The following is a 19,412-nucleotide window of genomic DNA, read 5'->3' as shown; positions in this document are numbered from 1 at the left end:
TATGCAGTGAGTGTGAAGAGAGGTAGGCCTGTAGGACCAAACTCTTTCCACTGCTTAGTATTGTTACAAATAATCTTTTCATCTGATCAGAAAAGCAGACTCACCTAATTAAAGAACCACATCTGAGAGTAAAATTTCAGTGAGACAGCTATTGGGTGCGAGGGTTTTTAGAAATCAGCAGTTGACATTAACTTTTTACCTTATACTGAGAAAAAGATTTAGCCCTGGTTTTGCACCCTTGAACTCTAGTGGCGGAGCCAATGTCTTTCTAGATTTACCTATTTTTCCCTCTTCTGAAAAATCATACAGAAATCAGGATTATGGGATTTCTGGAAAGCTGAAATACCCCACATCCTACTAACTTAGTTTTATATCTTCTAGTTGGAATGATTACTCCCAAACTGGTCTCTTTAAAGAAAGTTGTGGTTTGTATTTATTTTACATATTAAGAGGATTTCAGCTGTTTATAATAATAATAACTTTTGTTCTGCTGTGGTTTTATTTTAAATGGGCAATATGAATCTGCATTGTATTCATTTATATAATTAGATTGAAACCTAGACAACCCAAAGGTTTTCAAATGAAAGTACTTGTTATTAGTAGATTCCAGAGGCTCAGAGTAGGATGCCTTTAGAGATGTCTGCCTTGGTTAGAAATAAAAATTTGACTTGGGCACTGAATTTCTTCTTGACAGCCTTTTCTGATATGAGTTTTTGCTGTCTTTTCTCATATTGTATATGATGTATTAATCCCAGGTTGGACAAATGGATGATTTTTCTTGTTTGTTTTATATCCATGGACTCTTCTCTCTTGTCCATAATTTTAAAAGACCTTACCTTAGAATCTGGTAAAACTGTTCTAGCATTTATATGAATGCTGTTGATTTTCTTAATCAATACATAAGATTTGGATAAGTAATATTCAGTAAGTCATATTCAAGTAATTTTATGTATATGTGTATATATATATATATATACATAGATGTGTGTGTGTGTGTGTGCATAATAATTTGGGAAGGAGTAATGTTAAGAAATTTGCACATAGGAAGGAGACTTCTTTGGGTGCCAGTTGAGACAGCAGAATGTGCCAGATAATTCTGCATTCTAGTTTCAAGCCAATGTAGCCAGGTAAGTAAATAAAATACCTCATTAGTGTAAAAAGTTGAATACCAGGATGATAAAAAGGCTTTTACAAGTAATTATACTATGTAATGCTATTCTTAGCACAATCAGTCAGGCAGGGGGAGGAAGTTGAAGTTAATGCTTGTTCCTTCCAAGATCTGTCTCCTCTGGATCAACACAGTCTTTTGTAGAAGACACTGTCTACACACCAAGAGCTGTGAACTGTTGAGACTCACTTGTTCTTTTCACTCTTAACCACAAGCAGCTGTCAGTAGCAGTGCTTAACTTTTTAACTTCCTGGTCTGCTATATGAGAAATATATGAGTGCTATATGAGAAAAAAAAAACCAAACCCACCTGATTAGAAAAACAGCAATTCTAGTTCTAACAACTGTTAGATGATTAAATTGTAGATTATTCTGAATGTTGTGCATCAAGTGCAACATGATTAAGCAGCATGTACAAATACTAAATTTTAGTCTGAAAAAGTTGCAGATCTGTACTGCTCAGCATCAGGGCTAGGAAATTAGGCTCTCCTTGAAGAAAAAGCTAAGCTATATGCAGTGCAGATAGATTAGAATGAGTGCAGATTATTTTTCCTGCTAAGAATAATAACATTTTTATCAAAGCCTCTCTGTATGGTATATCACATTTGACTCCCTCTGAAATGCAGCAATTTATGGTTCACCCAATATTTAAATTGGAACTGTGGGAAGGAGTGAACAATTTTTTGATGTAACTCTTCCATATAGTTACTAAATCATTGCCCTAAGCTGGCAAAATAAAGAGAGTAATTTAACAGCCTGGGCTGCACAGTAGAAAGCGTGTGTTGTATTTCCACATTAACATCTTGGAATCAATGTTACTTTTTTTTTTAGTGAAGTAGAATTCTTCACTGTGGCACACAGTTGCTTCAGAAAGTAGATATAAAAAGTCTTATTATTGTAGTATCTCAAACGACTACAGTAATTCTTCTGCACATTCCCAAGTGTAACTTTGTCTTATGAGTTTGTGCTATTCAAAGGCATGGACTTCCAATCTTTTTTTAATTACAAAATTGCATCATGGTCATTGTTTACAAACAGGTGAAATAAAAGTACTTTTAACATTTGAACATAGAAACCATTGTCACCTTTTTCCTTTGAAAGTATATCAGGCCATTATAGAAGAAAACTGATAGCTGCATTAGTGAGAAAGTGCTATAGGAACCTGTCATCTCTGCATTTTGCCTGAGAAGGGATTCTTGTGAATATGTATGTGTGGTTTCATGGGAAAGATCAGGATCTCATTAGGATGTAATCTTTAGAAATACTGAAGTTAGGCTTCATAGCTTTCTGCTCTTTTATCCATTATTCCAAAGTCTCTGTAAAAGAAACTGATCCTCCCCTGCACCCCCCCCCCCTTTTTGCAAGGAACTATGATAATGTTTTACCTTCCGTTTTTCCTTTTGTTTGCCAGCCTGCTGTCTACTGATAGGTTTCCTTTTTTTTTTCTAGTCAGTTAATACATTTCAATTGATGTTGAGGCTTTGTCAGCTGCTGTTCCCCAGCCTTGATGGCAAAAGTAGACAGATGGATGGGGGAAGGGAAGGGATTGTTTTGTCAGGATGAATTTAGAGCATAAGGGATACGTTAAATTGAGAGCACTGCCAGCTGAAGTCTTCTGATCACCTGTGTCCTTGCAGTGATCCCAGTTCCTTCTTGTGCTTCTTCTCCAGCTTAGGCCAAACAGTAAGTTCTGCACTTGCTTTCTTGTTTTCTTATTACTAGCTTTTATTGTGTTGCACCTAATATGTGTAAAGATGTTGAGGTTAACTTTTAAAGTATTAATTTGGAAGTATTTTCCGGGCACGGCTTACAAGACAAATGTAGACCAATTGGTGGTGGTTGTTACTGCTGGATTTTTTAATTAGTTGTAGCTGTTGGGAACCCAAAATAAAACTTTGAAGTCTTAGTCCTTATGTAAAAGATAGAGTGGTGCAACTGTTTGTGGCATCTGGGACTATTGATTTACTGCAGCCCATCAGTGTTAGAGGGGTGTGCTGCTACGTCAGCTGGCGCTCTATTGTTTCTGCTGCTGTGGCCTTTGTGTTTGATCCTGTCAGTGCTTGCGTCAGTGATGCATATCATCGCCTGTGTGATGTCAAAGTGTGGGTGTTCGGTTATAGAGCCATAGTTAACCTAATGTGCTGCAGTAAATCCTGAATGCTATTTCCTCCTGGGGATAGCAGTGATTCATCACCGTTCACATTAGACTAATGCTAAGTATAGCAGTGTTCATGAGCCTCAGTATCCACATAGATTACTATCAAAGTCATTGCAGCTCTCCAAACGCTGGGCCGGAAAGTGTTTGTTTGCAACCAGATCTGTTTGTGCACCCCCTTTCTTAAGTGTAAACTGATTAGCAGGTCAGCTCAAGGAAAATCCTCTGGGAGGACTGGGCCTAAGTAATTCTTTAGCACTTAATTATGCTCATTAATGTAAAAGCTTTCAGCTGAATGACTGGGATCACGGCAGGCAGTGACAGTCGGTAGATTACAGTACAGAGCGGAGCGGGGACCCCGCGGGCTGGCAGAGGACGCGGCTCTCGGCGGGGGCGCTGGCCCTTGAAGCGGCGGCGCGGGCAGGGCGGGGCGCAGGGCGCGGAGAGGCCGCGGGGCGGAGCGGAGCGGAGCGGGCCCGGCTGCGCACCTGAGGGAGCCGCCCCGCCCCGCCCCGCCCGCAGCCGCGGCGCGCCGGGAGCAGCCGCCCGCCCGGCCCGGCCCGGCCCGGCCCGGCCCGAAATGAGCGGTAAGGACTCCCGCCTGCCCGGTTCGGCCGCCGCGCTGAAACACGACACCTGCGGGCCGGCGGCCTCCGCGATTGTGAGGCAGTGGCGGATGGGGGAGAGCTGCAATGGTCAGGAAAAAAATATCCATATCTGTGGGGCAGGAGTGGGAGCGCTGCCAGGCCCCTCTGTCGGTGGTGCGCTCTCGGAGGGGTGTGGCTGCGGTGCCGGGGGCCGCGGTGGCCCCGGAGCCGTGAGGGGAGCAGGACGGCCAGCCCTGGGAGGCCGCAGGAGCCCGCTGCTGAAGCGCAGGGCCGGGCGCGGAGTGCCCCGGAAGAGCATTCCCTGCCCGGCGCTGGGAATCCGGTGTGTGCACCTTTGCCTGGGCTTTCATGAGTCGCTTAAAATGGAGCGATGCTTCATGGTTGAAATAAAAAGAAATGATGTATGTGCTAGGCGAGCGGTGGCGGTATCCTCAGGTTTTCAGGTGTTGCTATGTTTAGATCAGCTTGTCACGATCCTAGCGATGATGCAGTGCTGGTAATTTTGCTGCATGTTTATGGTGGCTGTAATGAGCATAATGAGGTTTTTATAGTCTGCTCAAATAGACAGGTTGGAGAAGTTCATCAGCTATTGCTAGGGGAAGGAGGTATTCCTCCTTGGTGGGATTTTAGGACAATAATAAATCGAGACTGTGGTGAAACATCTGTGTCTTGGGTTCAGTTCCATTAAATCAACCCTTAGTGAGTTTGATGAGATATTTTTCAGTAATAAAGTAAACCAGTTGTGTGCTTGTTTCCACTCCCACAATGTTTCTTTTCCACTTACTATGTAAGAGAACTTGTACACCTGAAAATGTATCAAAGATTTGAGACCTCCCCTTACCAACAACAAAGTCATCAACATTCATTATACAGTGATTTGGATTAAATCAGTTCTCTTTATGTGCAATGGAAAATTAAGTGTTTCCTTTACATGAATTCCTGATGCTGTTGTTTGCTGATACTTTATAATAACTCTCACCTCATGGTAAAACACCCTGGTTTTGTCCTGCAGCAGTTCAGCCAATACCTAAAAACATGAAAATTCCTCTTATAGTGTATTACACCACAAGAGAGCTGAGATATTCACATTAGTGAAGAAAAAATACACGTTTTATAGCATATTATAATTTTATCTTCAGATAAGTTTTTGCAGGTTGTAATATGCTTCCTATCAGGAAATCAGTAATCTTGCTGTAAAACACAATGTTCATTTAAAACACCTGTGAAGTCTGCCGACTTTTTGTCCCATGCTTATCATTTTCTTGGATATCCGCCTAGAAATTTCATTTCACAGCCACTTGGAAATCTAATCAGAAGTAAATTAGAGTTCTTGAATATTCAAATATGTTTTTGCTAATTCTGGTACTTTAAAGTGCAAAAGATGGGATGCAAATTTTGAAACGACTGATTTGACTCTATTCTAACATTGCAATACTTTTTCAGGTTCATGCACTCAGTTTATGCCTTTACTTTTGTAACTGCTAGATTATGGTATACTGAAAATGGCTTTGTGAATCAACCTTTGTACTGGATGGGAGATAACTGCTCTGTGTTTGTTAGAGAGATTAAAGTGCTAAATAAGTAAACCTTAAAAAGGTTGTTAAACAATATCCTCTAGATGTTTAAAGCAAAACAAAACAAAAAAGCCAAATACAGATAATCACCAGTTCTCAAAGAAACCGCTTGCCTGTGTGAGTTTCGTCATCCCCCAAGGACATGGTGTTCTCTAAGAAGTTGAAGTAAATGTGGTCTTAATTTTCCATTTACTTGGAAATTACATAGTTTAAAATTGTGAGTTTAATGGAAGTGTCAGCGTTTTGTACATACTATAGAAAAACTGCAGGTAAGCAATGCAAGATACAAGTTGTATAAAATCCACATGTAAGAATTTAAACCATTATTTATTTCAATGGCAACTTAAAAGAAATGTTCTTCCATTATTTTTGACCTTTTTGAATTTATTGTAGTAAGGTAATGCACTAGTTTAAGCTTTTCTTGCTGATTTTTGCTTCACTTTCATTTTTTTTTTAGCACTTCATATTCAGGAGAAACTTTTGCTGAAACATTTTTGAGTTTCAGTTGAGCAAAAATACTGGAAGAATGTTCAGTTTTCAATTTATAGCTCACTGTAGTCTTTATATTCTTTGCTGTTGCACAGTTCAGTGAATAATTCATTGAAGACCTTTGTTCCTAAAAAGTCTCTTCACCCCCTCCCCCTGTTGTGGGTTAGTATTTTAATTAATAAAGCTTTGATTCTTTTTAGATAGCATATTTGCAAACTTCTGTGTCTTATTGTAAAGAAGTTCCTATAATACATGCAATCAAGTTGGATTGCATGCTGCTTTTCTAGGGAGCGCTTTTCATTGCTTTTCCCTGCTCTTTGCTTTCAGACAGAGGTACCTTTATTTTTCTGTCAAGTCCATATGTATCAGTGAGGTGTGCTAATCTTATTTACTGTAATTTGCATTTACTTAGTACTTTCCATTTGCAGATCCTAACAGAGTTTTAAAAAACATTAAGGAGGAGCTATGAATGCCCTTTCAAAAGTATTACTGAAACTGCATAAGCTGGATTGGTACTTTTGCTAGCTTCAGTATACTGAATTGGAAATTTGCAGAGTGCAGCCTGCAGTGTCTGAATTCCAACATTTTTGTCTTGTCACAAAACTTGTTCAAATTATACTGTGTTTCAGTATTTCTTTCACTATTAAAATTCAGTGTTTGTTCCCCTGTGTATTTAAAACACAGTAATGTAAGGACATCCCTCTCGAGCCTGTACTAATGTGCTCACTCTGGTAGAGGCCAGTATCAAATACTAAAGAGGACAGCACAGGGATAGGGCAGGCACACAGAAGAAATTTCCTTGTTCATTAAACAAAAGTAGTACTTACATTTTTTACAACTCTTAATGGATTACTTCTCCCAAACTCAAACTAATCTTTAATTTCTACACTGTTCTTAAAGCAAGGAGTTACACAATTTAGCTGTGCATTTTATGAAAAATTCCCTTATATGTTTTAAAACTTACCTGGTGAATTAGTTTACTATCTCTGCTTCTTGCAAATGAGAAACTATAAATTATCTATCTTTCCATTTTTAGGGTTTTTTTAAATAGGTCTTTTACTGTTTCTCTGCTGCCAGCCCTTAAACCATCTTCTGGTGGAAGAATCCTGAATTCCTGGTCTCTTGAATCTTTCCTGATAAACAGGCAGAAAGCCACTGTAAACATTTTTTTTTGTCCTTTTCTGGTCCTGTGTGTTCTTTTTGAAAGGTGGAGTCAAAAACATTGCTCAAGGATTGGAGGTACAGCATGGATTTATACCACAGCATAATGATGTTTTGTGCTTGTTCCCTGTTCTGTTAGTAATGATTTTTAATGTTCTCTTTCTTTCTGCGAATACCACTAAACAACCCTTGGCTGGTATTTCTTTAGAAATCCATGTAGCAGCTGCATCGTATGTTTGTTTACATCTGATTTATGGCTTACCGCTGTAAAGAAACACTTCTGGTTTTATCCAGATGCATCACTTTGCACTTAATAACATTATTCCTTCTGGGTTTTTGTCATCTGATCAGTGAGTACTGTGAGATCCTTTACAGCTCTCTGAGAACATAGCAACAATTTATCACCTTGCTGTTGATTTTCTTTTCCGGAAGCTTTGTCTAATACGCAGAACAGGTTCTTTGGGTGCCTGTGGGACTCTTTTCTTGGTCACTCAAAGAACTTCGAAAGATGATAATTTACTTCTCTTAGTTTCCTGTTCTCCAATCAGTTGTTAATGGAAAGACCTTTTCCCTTTTTAACCAAAGGCAGCATTACTTCTTTAGGAGTCTTTGAGAGACATTGTCAAGAGCTTTTTGAAAATGCCAAGTATGTGACAGCATCCCTGTGGTCTTTGAAGGTATCTGATTTTCTAGGCAATACTTTATCTACAAATGTGACCCTACCACATTCCCATTGTGTCATATTTATCTAAATGTGTGTAAACTCCTTCTTTTATGGTTTGCATGGTATAAGGATCACCATGGTGTCCTGACTTTCCCATTAGTTGGAGCAGACTTACTAGTTGGTAAATACACTGACCTTTCCCTGGGACCTTAAGTTCATGTCTCACCACTTATTGTGGTACTGACACTACTTTAGTTGATAAGACCATAGTAAAAAAGAGCCATTTTGTAAGTAATTTTCTTTGTAACTCTTAACTGAATATTATCTGCTTTCAGCAGCTTGTTTCAAATATTTTTGTTGGTTTCTGTTTTATAGTCTCTTCTATTGTCTTTTCATCTTGGAGTATTTCTTTTGTCATCTGTTGAGTTTTTAGTTTTTACATGAGCTCTTCTGTGTTCAGAGATGGAAGAAGAGATGGAAGAAATATCTGCTGGGGATTTTTTTTAGCTTGTTTCTGGTTTTGTTCAACTGTTTTTTAGATTTCAAAGAGTGCCCTTTGCTATAATTTTATCTGTACAGTTCATTGCCTTTGTTTATCCATGTTATCTTGTATATTCTTCACAGAGACTTTGCAATTCAGTATGTTCTTTCAGCTTTCTCAAATTATTAAATGGTGCTGTACTGAATATTTCTGTAACCCACTTAGGTCCTGCTCAGGTTCCAATGATGTCCCCAAATGGTTCAGTGCCTACTATTTATGTGCCTCCTGGATATGCCCCACAGGTATGTCACTTCACTTTCTTCTTAATTTATTTATTTTCATGCAAATTTTGGAACTGGAACCATAACTGCTAATTCAGTAAAATAATTTGTTAGATTTCAGTCAGTATGATCAAGCAAGGAGATAAGAGATGTCTCTCAGTATTTCTGAGATGGGAGACTTCTCATGCTGTTGTCTGTGCCTGTTCAGTTATATATTAACTATGTACATGACAGTAGCAAGCATAGTTCCTTGCTGAGTTCAGAATCCTAATGTACTAGATGCCTTCTGAATATAAAATGCAATCATGACCCAAATATCTGCTTGTGCAGGACCAGTACTGATTCCTGTGTTAGTGGATATTTTCTCTTGGCAGCAATATATATATATATATATATATATATATATATAAATATATATATATATATATAAAATATATATATATAAAATATATAATTTATACATGTACATAGTTTATGTCTGAGAAATTCCCTGTAGATAAGGAGAAAAACAGGTCAGTTGAAAAAGTACAGCAAACAACATGGAAAAAATGTCAGCTGTCCATTGGGACTAGGTTATCATATTATAAGTGTTTCCACCACTTATCTTAAAATGGGGCTCTCATTTTTCACTGCTGTTTGATTCCTAATTTAGATGGCTGGAAATTAAATGTGAGCTAGATAACCTGGACATCCTTTAAAGTAGATTAAAAGGATGATTTCTCTGGGCTATTTCTGACATGTGAGTTGTAATGAGATGTGTGGCCTTTTAGATGGTGCCTTTTTCTTTCCCTTGCCTGTAGAACAAGTCTAGGGCTTAGTAGGTCAGATCTGGCAGTTGGAGCAGTTGAATGCCACTCCCCATGATGGAAGTCTATCTCAAGACATTCAGTTGTTGAGAACAGTCTACCTCTGACTTAGTGTGCATCCAATGGTGTACACTGGGAAGGGACTACAATGCATAAAGTACAACAAAAAAGCCCATGGTGTCAGCAGATGTTGGACAAATTATTTCAACAACATTTAAAAATCATCCTCTAGCAAAAGAAAAGGCTGTTAGGGCCGGCAGACTATTACTCTGATTTTATTTTTCATCTCTTGGAAGTTGACTGATAAGTTGATTCTGTGCATCCTTTGTAGTTGAGTTCCCAAACAAGAAGCAAAATGATATTATATTTATATATTTTTGTATTTATATTATTATATTTATATTTATATTATTAATATTTATTTATAAATAATCTCAAAAAGTCCATATATCTTCAGGTCATCATAAAAAGTCCTGATTCCTATTAGAATTCATTTTTAAAGAACTGAAAGAAGTTTAGAGCGAAGTGAAAATTGGAATTTTACTATATTTCTTACTGTTTTCATATGATGAAGTACATATTTTAAAAGTTATGTGACATGTACCAATCTGAAAAATATTTTTGAATTAGTTTACCCTTCCTTTGAGGACAATTTGAGTCAAAGATGCTGAAGGACTGGGCCTTGCTGAGACCCATTCATAAGCCTTTTACGGAGTTTGTTAGTCCAAGCAGGTGTTGTTTTAGCACAGCACTCTGACCTTTGGGCTGAAGGAGCCTCACATCTATGCAGCTCAGAGTGCAGGTGGAATGAGCTCATCTGCTATTTTCATGAGTAGAAGTGCCGTAGTCCAGGACAACCTGTAGTTTATAAGCCTTCTGAAGTGTTTATTACTGACAAAACATACCAGACTTTGAGGTTTATGATGGGAGTTTCTCTTACAAGCCAGAAGGTTTGATAGCAGTCTTGCAAAACAGGAAAGTCTAGCATTATAGAGCTAAGAGTTTTCCCAGACTTACTGCAGTCCTAGCAAACTTCTATGGTTTCTTCAGGTATAGTATATTTTTAAAAGTCAGCAGCTGCAGCTATATTTTGTGTTGAATAGGAAACCAGCTAAATGTCCTAAGCTGTCAGCCTGGAAGAACTTCAACATAACCATCTTTTGTCTCTCCATTTTCATTTAGTTCTGTTATGCCTCTGCTTGCTTCAGTTCCTGTTTGGCAGTGATACAGTGTACTGTCCTCTGTTAGAAGTTGGGGATAACCACTGAATAAAAGATTTACTTTTCTTATATCACATAACTAAAAAGCAATTCATCAGCTTATTTCCTTTTCCCTTCCTCTTCTTTTGGAACTGTAGTTGTAAAACTGAAAGAAAGCCCATCTTTATTCATCCTCTCTTAAACCATCTATATTCACTGTCTGCAGTGAGATTTCCAATGATGTTTGGTTGGTTCACTCAACCGAACAGGCCTGTGCCAGAACCACATTTTGCTCGCACAACTGGGATAATAGAGAGCTTGTTTGCTTTTTAAACTTAAAATTGTAGACTTACCATGATGCTCTGGCTTTTTTTTTTTTTTTTGGAGTGTATTTATCTATGTAGTTGTCTGCTAGAGGCCTACCATTGAGCAGATGTTATATCTGGAAGCACAGTTACAGGCTTGTTAAACATAAGGTCCCTGCTGTTATGGATTGGGTGGCTATTTCTAAGTTACTTAGGCTATTAGCAGACCCAAGGAAACAAGTTGTAAACTAAGCAGCTCATTTGCTTTTTAATGGGAGCTGCTTCCTACATAATCTGAGTCTACTCATAAAATCATAATAAGTTGCAGTATTTTCGGGGTTTTGTAACCAAAAGGGACTTAAATAATTAAAACTACATTTCAGTGTTTAGAGAATTTCATAGGACAGGAGAAGTTCTAGTTGTATTTACTGCTAATATATTCTGCCTTTAGAATACCACACAGCTATGGTTACATAGATTTGAATTGTATTGTCTTTAATTACTCTTTCCCAAGAAGGAACAATTTCTGTGTACTGAAAATAACCCATTTCTTACAGTCATATTGTATGCATGTTTTTTAAAGCTGTGTTCACTTAGGTAACATTAATTTCCAACTGTCTATTGAGTGAAGTGGGGTCAGCTCTATTGTGTACACACTTCTGTGTCTTCTGAATGTTGTTGCATATGCATATCCTACAGTACCAGAAGCATGCAACTCTATCCCCAGCACAGTTTCTCTCAGCACAGTGGTGAAGTTTTGAAACAATTTCCTGTACCAATCTCACTTACCTTGCATTGGTTCAGCTAGCAGGATAATTTGGGGCTGTACAAATTAGATTGCTGGCAAAGAAAACAAAATCAGAAGCTCTGTTCCAGATGTACCGGATGCACATCAACCCCTAATGGGGACATGGTAAAACCAATGATCCTCCAAGCAGCTTTCTGTCATGGACTTGATGGAAGCATTCACTCTAGGGTACAGGGCTAAATCTAGCCAAGCATGATTCCATTAACCTTAAACAGTGGAGCTGAAAGCAGCTTGGCACTAAGTGTTTTGATCTATTGATCTGTTCCTGTTGCACCAGGATGTTTATTGGTGTGTGTGTACATGTCCCCATCTCATTTCAAATGTCAGTGAAAACTTATGGCGTAGGGTTGCTTTTTCCCCTGCTATTGAATGTAGTCATGATACTCCATTCTTCTCCTCTTTTTCTGGATAAATGTTCCATCTAAACCCTTCCATTGCAGTTTCTGCTGTGACTTTATTCTACAGCATTTTACCAGGAAGTGAAGAACAGTTTATTTGTTGGCATCCCATACACTATAGTTACTGACACCACGATACACTCAAATCAAAATATGCCAAGATCATGTCTAGGTGTCACCAACAGTCATATATTTATGTGAATTTATAAACATTTAGAGAGGGTAATGATGTGAGGTTCTTCAGGGGCAGACCCTTGTTCCTGGTCTAGCTGATGACCCACCCTCATTTACTGAACATTTTCTGCTTCAGTCCTTGGTACAGTTTGTGCCCTTGTGCCTGCTCTTCACCAGAGTCCCATGTGCTGCACAGCCCAGATGTGCTACAGGTACCATGCACAGCACACTTCAGCTCCCTGTGTCTTAGAGATTCTCACCATGGGATTGCACATGCTACTGCCATTGCTTGGAATTTCTGCCAACATTGCAAAGGGCCACACTTGGGTACCTCACACAAAGGCTGCTGTCACATCTCCCATTTGCTAATTTTTCACAATCCCTTGCACTACAGTCTGCCAATGGCTGCCACAAAGGTCCCCGTTTTCTGAGTAGCATGGGACTTCTTCAGGATTCAAGACCTCTTTACAGGTAGAAGGATATGGGGAGGAGAAAGACAGAAAAATTTTAGAACTACTTGGTTTGTGAAGGAGTTTTGAGAGGGCTGACTACCATCCTGGTAGTTTGATGCTAACAGCTTGATGCAGATGGTGGTTGCTGCAGGGCTGCTATGGCTGGTGTCTCCTGGGTTAGTGTTGGTGGGCTGAGTTGGGGACAGAGCAAAAACCAGACACTTCTTAGCTTTTCTCTCGCTATTGATGCAGAGTGAGGTCTGTCAGTTCACCAGTTCATTTCTAGGGAGCAATCTAGTTGTTAAGCTGTAGAACAAATCCTACAGCAGTGTAGCATACAGGCAGTGTATGAGGAATGAGGCAGAATGAGGATGGAAATGGGACCCATAGGAGAAGCTTGGCTCATGCCATAAATATACCAGGTTGTTTGTTAGATACTCTTACAGTCAGGGATTTTTTTAAGTTTTCTTCCCCACCATGTTAAGAAATTAATGGCATTGCTGCAGTTAATACACTTAACATAGATAGTTCTTTAATGTCCCTTTTTTTTTTCTTGATATTTCCTGTTTTATTTTCATTGGATGTAAAGAGTTTACTATTCCTGATTTTGTTTAAGAATCTCTAGAAGCATATTTACCAGACTGTCATTTCTCTTTTGGTGCGTGGTGTCTCTCACTGTACAGGTTATTGAGGATAACGGTGTTCGAAGGGTTGTGGTGGTTCCCCAGGCTCCAGAGTTTCATCCTGGTGGTCACACAGTGATACACAGGCCTCCACATCCCCCACTGCCCGGCTTCCTTCCTCTTCCAGCCATGATACCCCCTCCACCCCGTCACATATACTCACCTGTGACTGGAGCCGGTGACATGGCAACGCAGTACATTCCACAGTATCACACTTCACAAGTCTATGGGGATGTGGGTAAGTAGTTCATCAAATATTGCAAGTTTTGGCAAAGGCAATAATGTTCTGCTCATTTCCAGCATCTGTTATGTTGTTGTGTGGGCTTTGTTAAGCAAGACTTACAGCTTCAGTGGGAGTCATGCGTAAAAAAATGTATGTGGATACCAACCTTGATTTGGCTGAAGCTTATTATTCCAGAAGTTCTTTTAATTTATTTGGTTGTCTGTTCAGTGATCCACTAAACTTAGAGATTACTTCTTGCATGTAAAAGTTACAGATTTTCTCAGGAAAGTGATACAGAAAGTGTTTATAGTGATTCAGCATTTAAATCTATGCCTGAGCACTGTTCTGAGATTTCATGTCTTGCAAACATCCTGTTTGACATGAAATAGGAATTCTTAGTATTAAGGAAAAAAGTGGTCCATTTTTCATAAAACTATATGCATTTAATTGAATTTCCCTTTGAAGTCCAGTTGGAGTAATGAGGTGCCACTAACCTAAATTAAATAAAGTGGTTAAAGCCATCTTTGGTAGTGCTGTTGACATCTGCCTTTACTGTGGTTTGGAGGCAAAGTGTATTTGTATTCTAACTCAGGGGCTGGTTTGTTAGATTAATATTTACATTTCTGGTAGACTTGCTTTTCTTTAGATAAGGCAGGTGCCAACCTTGAAAGACTATCAGAAAGCAGTTCTAGGTTTCTGTTTTTAGAGAAAGCTAGAAGGTATGAGGAGGGAGGTTAAACACAATTTTCAACATTCTGTGATATTACAAAAATAGCCTAAAAATGGCCTTCATCAATTTGCTGAGCTTAAATAGTTAGGATGAGCAAAGTGGTAATGTTTGATCTTCTTGGAATTCTTAGTGTTTCTGCAGTTTTATGTTGTACTTTATTTCTTTTTGCACTTCGATAATGGTACATTACTAGATGCTCTTTGGGTGCTTATTTGTAGTTTTATTTCCTGATTTCTTGTAGATGGCAGTTGTTTGCTTTTAGTTTGCTAAATTAAGAAATTAAACACAAAATGATGCTTCTTAATGGAATAATATTTTTTTAGATTTTTGCTGCCAGGTTATATAATTTTAAATATGAATTCAGTGATAATTTGCTGAACTGCTAATGTAAAATAATGATAAAGTGGGATTCTTTGCTTTATTTTCATTGTATATGTAAAATGCCTTTGGCTTTAGGAAAGTTAAGTATTAATACTGTAATTTTTAATTAATTTGCTACAGATTTCATATTTAATTCTGGATCTCTTACTTTGACTGTAGCTTTCAAAAGTCAAAACCCACAGTTAGGCTCCTATTTCAGGAATCTAAATTTAAGGCAAAACAAGCAAACAAAAAAAAACCCCAGAAAACAATCAGATGCTCATAGAGCACAGTAGTTCCCTGACACAAGCACTGAACTCTCAAAAGGTAGTGAAAAATCACATTTCTAAATAGACACTAGCTTATCTAAAAGTCCTCTTATGAGAGGACTTGAATTAAGCTGACTTAAAAAAAAAAACAGAAATGGAGAAGTTCTCTAATTTTTTTCTTTTTATCCTTGAAAGGAAGTTCTTATTTGACGTTATTTTCAGTACTTCTTATCTCTTAAGGAATAACAAATAATATATTCCTCAGACTGTCCTATCCAACTTACCTGAAAATGTGGAAATTCTGTGATTGATTTTGAAAGATGTATCTTTTTTTTTGAAGGATGTATTTTTTTTTAAAGCTTTCAGCATTTATAATAGGCAGGGTTACACTAAGGAAAGACTTGGTATATAAAGTCTTGAGTCTGTAAAGTGTTTCTAAATATAAAGATGAAATTAATACAAATGTTAAAACTGGACAGAGGAGTTCAGCAGTTTGCAGTTTAATGCTGTCAGTAGTCTGGTACTGACTTTTTTCCAAAGTCAGTTCTGACTTACAGATGAGACTTTGGTGCTACTGCAGCAGTGCCTGGGGTTACTGTTACAAGGCCTGGCCAAGCTGTCTTCTGTGTTTTAGTGTCTTTCCACTGCCCCACAGAACACAGGTTCTATGTTTCTACGCTTTTATGGTTGTTTTCCCTGTTGATTCCTGCTGAAGCATCATTAAAGTATTAGAGCTCTAGCTGCATTCCAAAACTTAATGGATTTTTTTATTCAACATTAGATCAAACCTCCTCCATTGTAGTAAAGGAGCACGTTTTTTCTGTATAGACTTCATCCTGTACCTCACAGCTGAAGGAAGATTATGGAAACATTTCAAGAATAATTTTAAGTGGAGAAAATAAGGGGAAGGGAAAGATTACACTCTCTTCCCTGACATATTGTTAAATTCTATTTAATGTGTATCAGTTTACCTGCTAAACACTTCAGTTTTCAAATAGGAGTAGAGATATCATTTTACTCACTGGTGCACATTTAACTTACATAGCATTTTTAGGTAGATTTTAAAATTAGATTCAATTCTTAATGGTTTGTTTTTCCTTCCTTCATTTAGATACTCTGCCTGCTCATGGAAGATCCAACTTTAGAGATGAAAGGTCTAGTAAAACATACGAAAGGTTACAAAAAAAGTTAAAAGATCGACATGGAACTCAGAAGGAAAAGTTAAACAGTCCTCCATCATCTCCTCAGAAATGTCCTTCTCCTACAAGTGAACCTAATGGACTTACAAAAGGACAGGATGCAGCTGGAATAAGCACAGGTTCTACCAAATGCAAGTCTTTGGGTAAAGGAAAAAGCAATTCTCAGACAGACACAGAAGTAGAAGGTAGGTTTTATCAAAAATACTGCATACACCCACATATTAATAATAAATGATGCAAGTCCAGTGTCTGTACTGGACAAATAATAATATATATTATTATAGTGGCTGAACATAACATTTGTAATAAAACACCACACTTTGACAGTCTTGAAGTTGAGTAGCAGCCTCTAAGTGCCCTGACTTACGTAGAGTGCAGTTAAGGGTGATCAACCTGCTCATCACATGGGAATGTGAGCCTAAGAAAACAAAAACTACTGGTACAGAAGTCTCCATGTAAATTTGAGGAAATATTATGAGTCATACTTCATGACACTGTTAAAGAAAAATCTCAAAAAGCTTTGTTTGGAGTGCTTGCATTTTAAGGAATCACTGAATATTGATGGCCTGCTTAATACTGTAGAAAACATGGAAAGAATCGAGTGTCTGAAACAGAAAATATACATCCAACTTGATAAAGATTATTTTGTAAAAGAGGTACTGCTGTTACATAAAATTGATCTATCCCTACCCACTCACTGTTGAAAGACCGTTGTAGAAAAAGGCTGTTCATGTTTTCTAAGACACCACCATAGGGAGTGTGCTTATTATTAATATCTTTATTTCACTGGAAAGCTTGTGATCTCACAGAGGGACTGAATTCACTCAGTCATGCAGTCGTCATCAAATCTAATGATGTGTCACTATGCAACTTTGGGGTCTCTGCCATAGTCCTTCAGATTGTGAACATAACATCAAAGACTTGTCATCAGCCAGGAGCAGTGTTTTCAGAATAAGGAACTGTAATTGGTGATGTTAAGGGAAATAAACCATGATTATTCTCAATTCTCTAAAGTTTGCTTTGAGATAATAATTTTGTGCCAATGTATGTTAGATTGCTGTAAACAAAATGAATTGTGAAGAAAGTACATCTCATCAGAACGAGGAAATCGCAACCTATGAGAGCTGTTTAAAAACATGTGTAGATGATATCCTGGGCAAACTTAGTACCAAAGGTCACATTTGAGATACAACCAAAAATCAGAAGATGGCAACTGTTGCTCCAAACCTGAATGTTTGTCACTAGAGTTCCAGAATAGCAGTTTACTTTCTCTTCAGCTTCAGTTTACTTTGTTTGTTGGTGCTTATCTGTGAGCTAACTTTAACAAGGCACAAGTGATGACATGTACTGTTGTTTACACATTACAAAAATTATCATGGTGTTTTCTTAGAAGTATTTTATATGAAAAATGGGAACGTCCACTTCTCAAAATTATTTTAGGAGACATTGGGGAAAATTATGTACTGAGACTTAGGCTTGAGCAACAGAAGGCAGTGACTTAGAGTTGTCATACAAGTCAGAAAAGCATTTTATTTGTGTCAACAGCATAAATCATCTTAGAAACAGAGAGCTGTAAATAGATTTGATCTATGTTTTTTGAAGAATTTTGTCAGGCTTTGTTTTTCTTTTGTGTTTAGTTTAAGGCAGGTTAAATGAATTTTAAATGCCTGGCTGCACCTTCAAAACTGAGTGGCCTGTTCACTTACCCTATTGGGGTAATAAAATTTAAATATTATGTGAGAAGAGCAGATAAAATGCTTTCTGTAAACTATAAATCCTTTATAAAGCTCAGCTATACCTTCAGCTGGCAGAAAACACCTTAGATTGTTTCCCTTGCAATTGAGAAAGGCCAGCAGTGTTGCCAGTAGGCTTCCAGCTGATGAGCAATAACATATTTAAACTACTGTAACCTGACTGCATCTACATCCAAAGAGAAATCTGTGGGAAATATCCAAGATCTTAAATTCTCCAGAGCAGCAGTTGTTTTAAAGTTATACATTAATAAATGATAACCAGGCTTTCTGTATTCCATAAAGCACAGAAGGGCTTTAGAAATAGTTTTATATTAGCAACTTCTTCAGAAGCTTTTTTGGTTTCATGTTGTTCTAGATGAATGCAAGTTAGCAAGATGTTCTACTTTATAAATGCTTTCTCCTGTGTGCAATTGTTGAATTTGAAGAGCTATTTCACTGTAAAGTTACTGCACAATATTCATGGGTACTTCTCTTTTGCTTTCATTTTGTTTTTTAAGAAAAGGATGAAGAAACAAAAGCACTGGAAGCACTTCTTTCTAATATAGCCAAGCCAGTGGTAAGTAACAAAAGCTTTCCATAAAATCAGAATATATTTGTTGCTATTTTACACAGTTGCACCTCCGTTTCTTTCTCTTAAGTTTAAAGGGTCTTTACTTTTCCATACTAAAGCAAATTCACTTAACTTCCATCACTGTACTGTAAACAACCAAAGCAATTTTTAGTGTATTAACATTTATGTAACTAAAATTATCTTGATACTTAACACTGCAGAATTCTTCCTGGCTATTCTGTGAATCTCAGTTTTAACAGAATTATTTAAAAAACATAGAGATTGTAACATTGCCAGTAGCATAATGATGCTGCTTAATGGAATATGATGCTTAACATAATATTATACTGCAGAATCTGTTCTCAATTTCCTGCAACTTTGTTTAGTCTTAACTGTTCAGGAAGCAATTTTACGCACCACATATCTCTAGGCATGAGAGATACCTGGCAAGGTTTTGCAAGCATCACCAAAAATGAGGTTTTGTAAAACCTTATTTGCAAAGCAGAGAAAAAATATGTGCCCTATTTCTCTTTTAAGAGTTTTTGGCAGCTTCAGGGAAGAGAGAAATAAAATTCACCACAGAAGGTGACTGTCAGCAGTGGACTCCTGACCTACCTGCTTGAAAATTTACCAACATATTTTCAGTTAATAAAACTGATGCATATTTTTGTTTAGATACTCTTTTAAACATTGTTGCTAAATTCAGTAGTTTCTTGAATTTTAGAGCAGGCCACTGGTTTTTTCTTTCATTGTCTGGACCTTCCCTGCTCCCAGCCTCGCTGTGAAGATTTGCACATCTTTTCCAAAAATCTTCACCACAATCATGACTCCACCATCTTGCCTGAGTGAAAACAGTCTGTGTTCCCCATTGTAGTGTAGTCCATCCAACTGAAACTCCAAGAAGTGCTTGGCATGGGTTTGT

At 37.8% G+C, this 19,412-nt stretch overlaps 1 protein-coding gene across 6 annotated transcripts in view; it reads left to right on the top strand.

Moving 5' to 3' along the window:
* Nucleotides 1-19,412, top strand: part of FNDC3A (fibronectin type III domain containing 3A) — a 111,640-nt gene that overhangs the window by 53,606 nt on the left and 38,622 nt on the right. For 5 of the 6 annotated variants that reach the window (XM_071448508.1, XM_071448507.1, XM_071448511.1 and 2 more), the window contains 4 exons: nucleotides 8,525-8,601; nucleotides 13,406-13,643; nucleotides 16,099-16,371; nucleotides 18,438-18,496. In XM_071448508.1, coding sequence (XP_071304609.1) covers nucleotides 8,525-8,601; nucleotides 13,406-13,643; nucleotides 16,099-16,371; nucleotides 18,438-18,496 — 647 coding nt within the window. Of the gene's footprint in view, nucleotides 1-3,663; nucleotides 3,910-8,524; nucleotides 8,602-13,405; nucleotides 13,644-16,098; nucleotides 16,372-18,437; nucleotides 18,497-19,412 lie in introns of those variants that run through there. The other variant, XM_071448512.1, reaches the window with a different exon arrangement.

The sequence above is a fragment of the Agelaius tricolor genome, unplaced genomic scaffold (assembly GCF_023055355.1).
Source record: "Agelaius tricolor isolate 1412-34295 unplaced genomic scaffold, bAgeTri1.0.p SCAF_26, whole genome shotgun sequence".
NCBI lineage: Eukaryota > Metazoa > Chordata > Aves > Passeriformes > Icteridae > Agelaius > Agelaius tricolor.
This window is presented reverse-complemented; position numbering and strand designations above follow the sequence as displayed.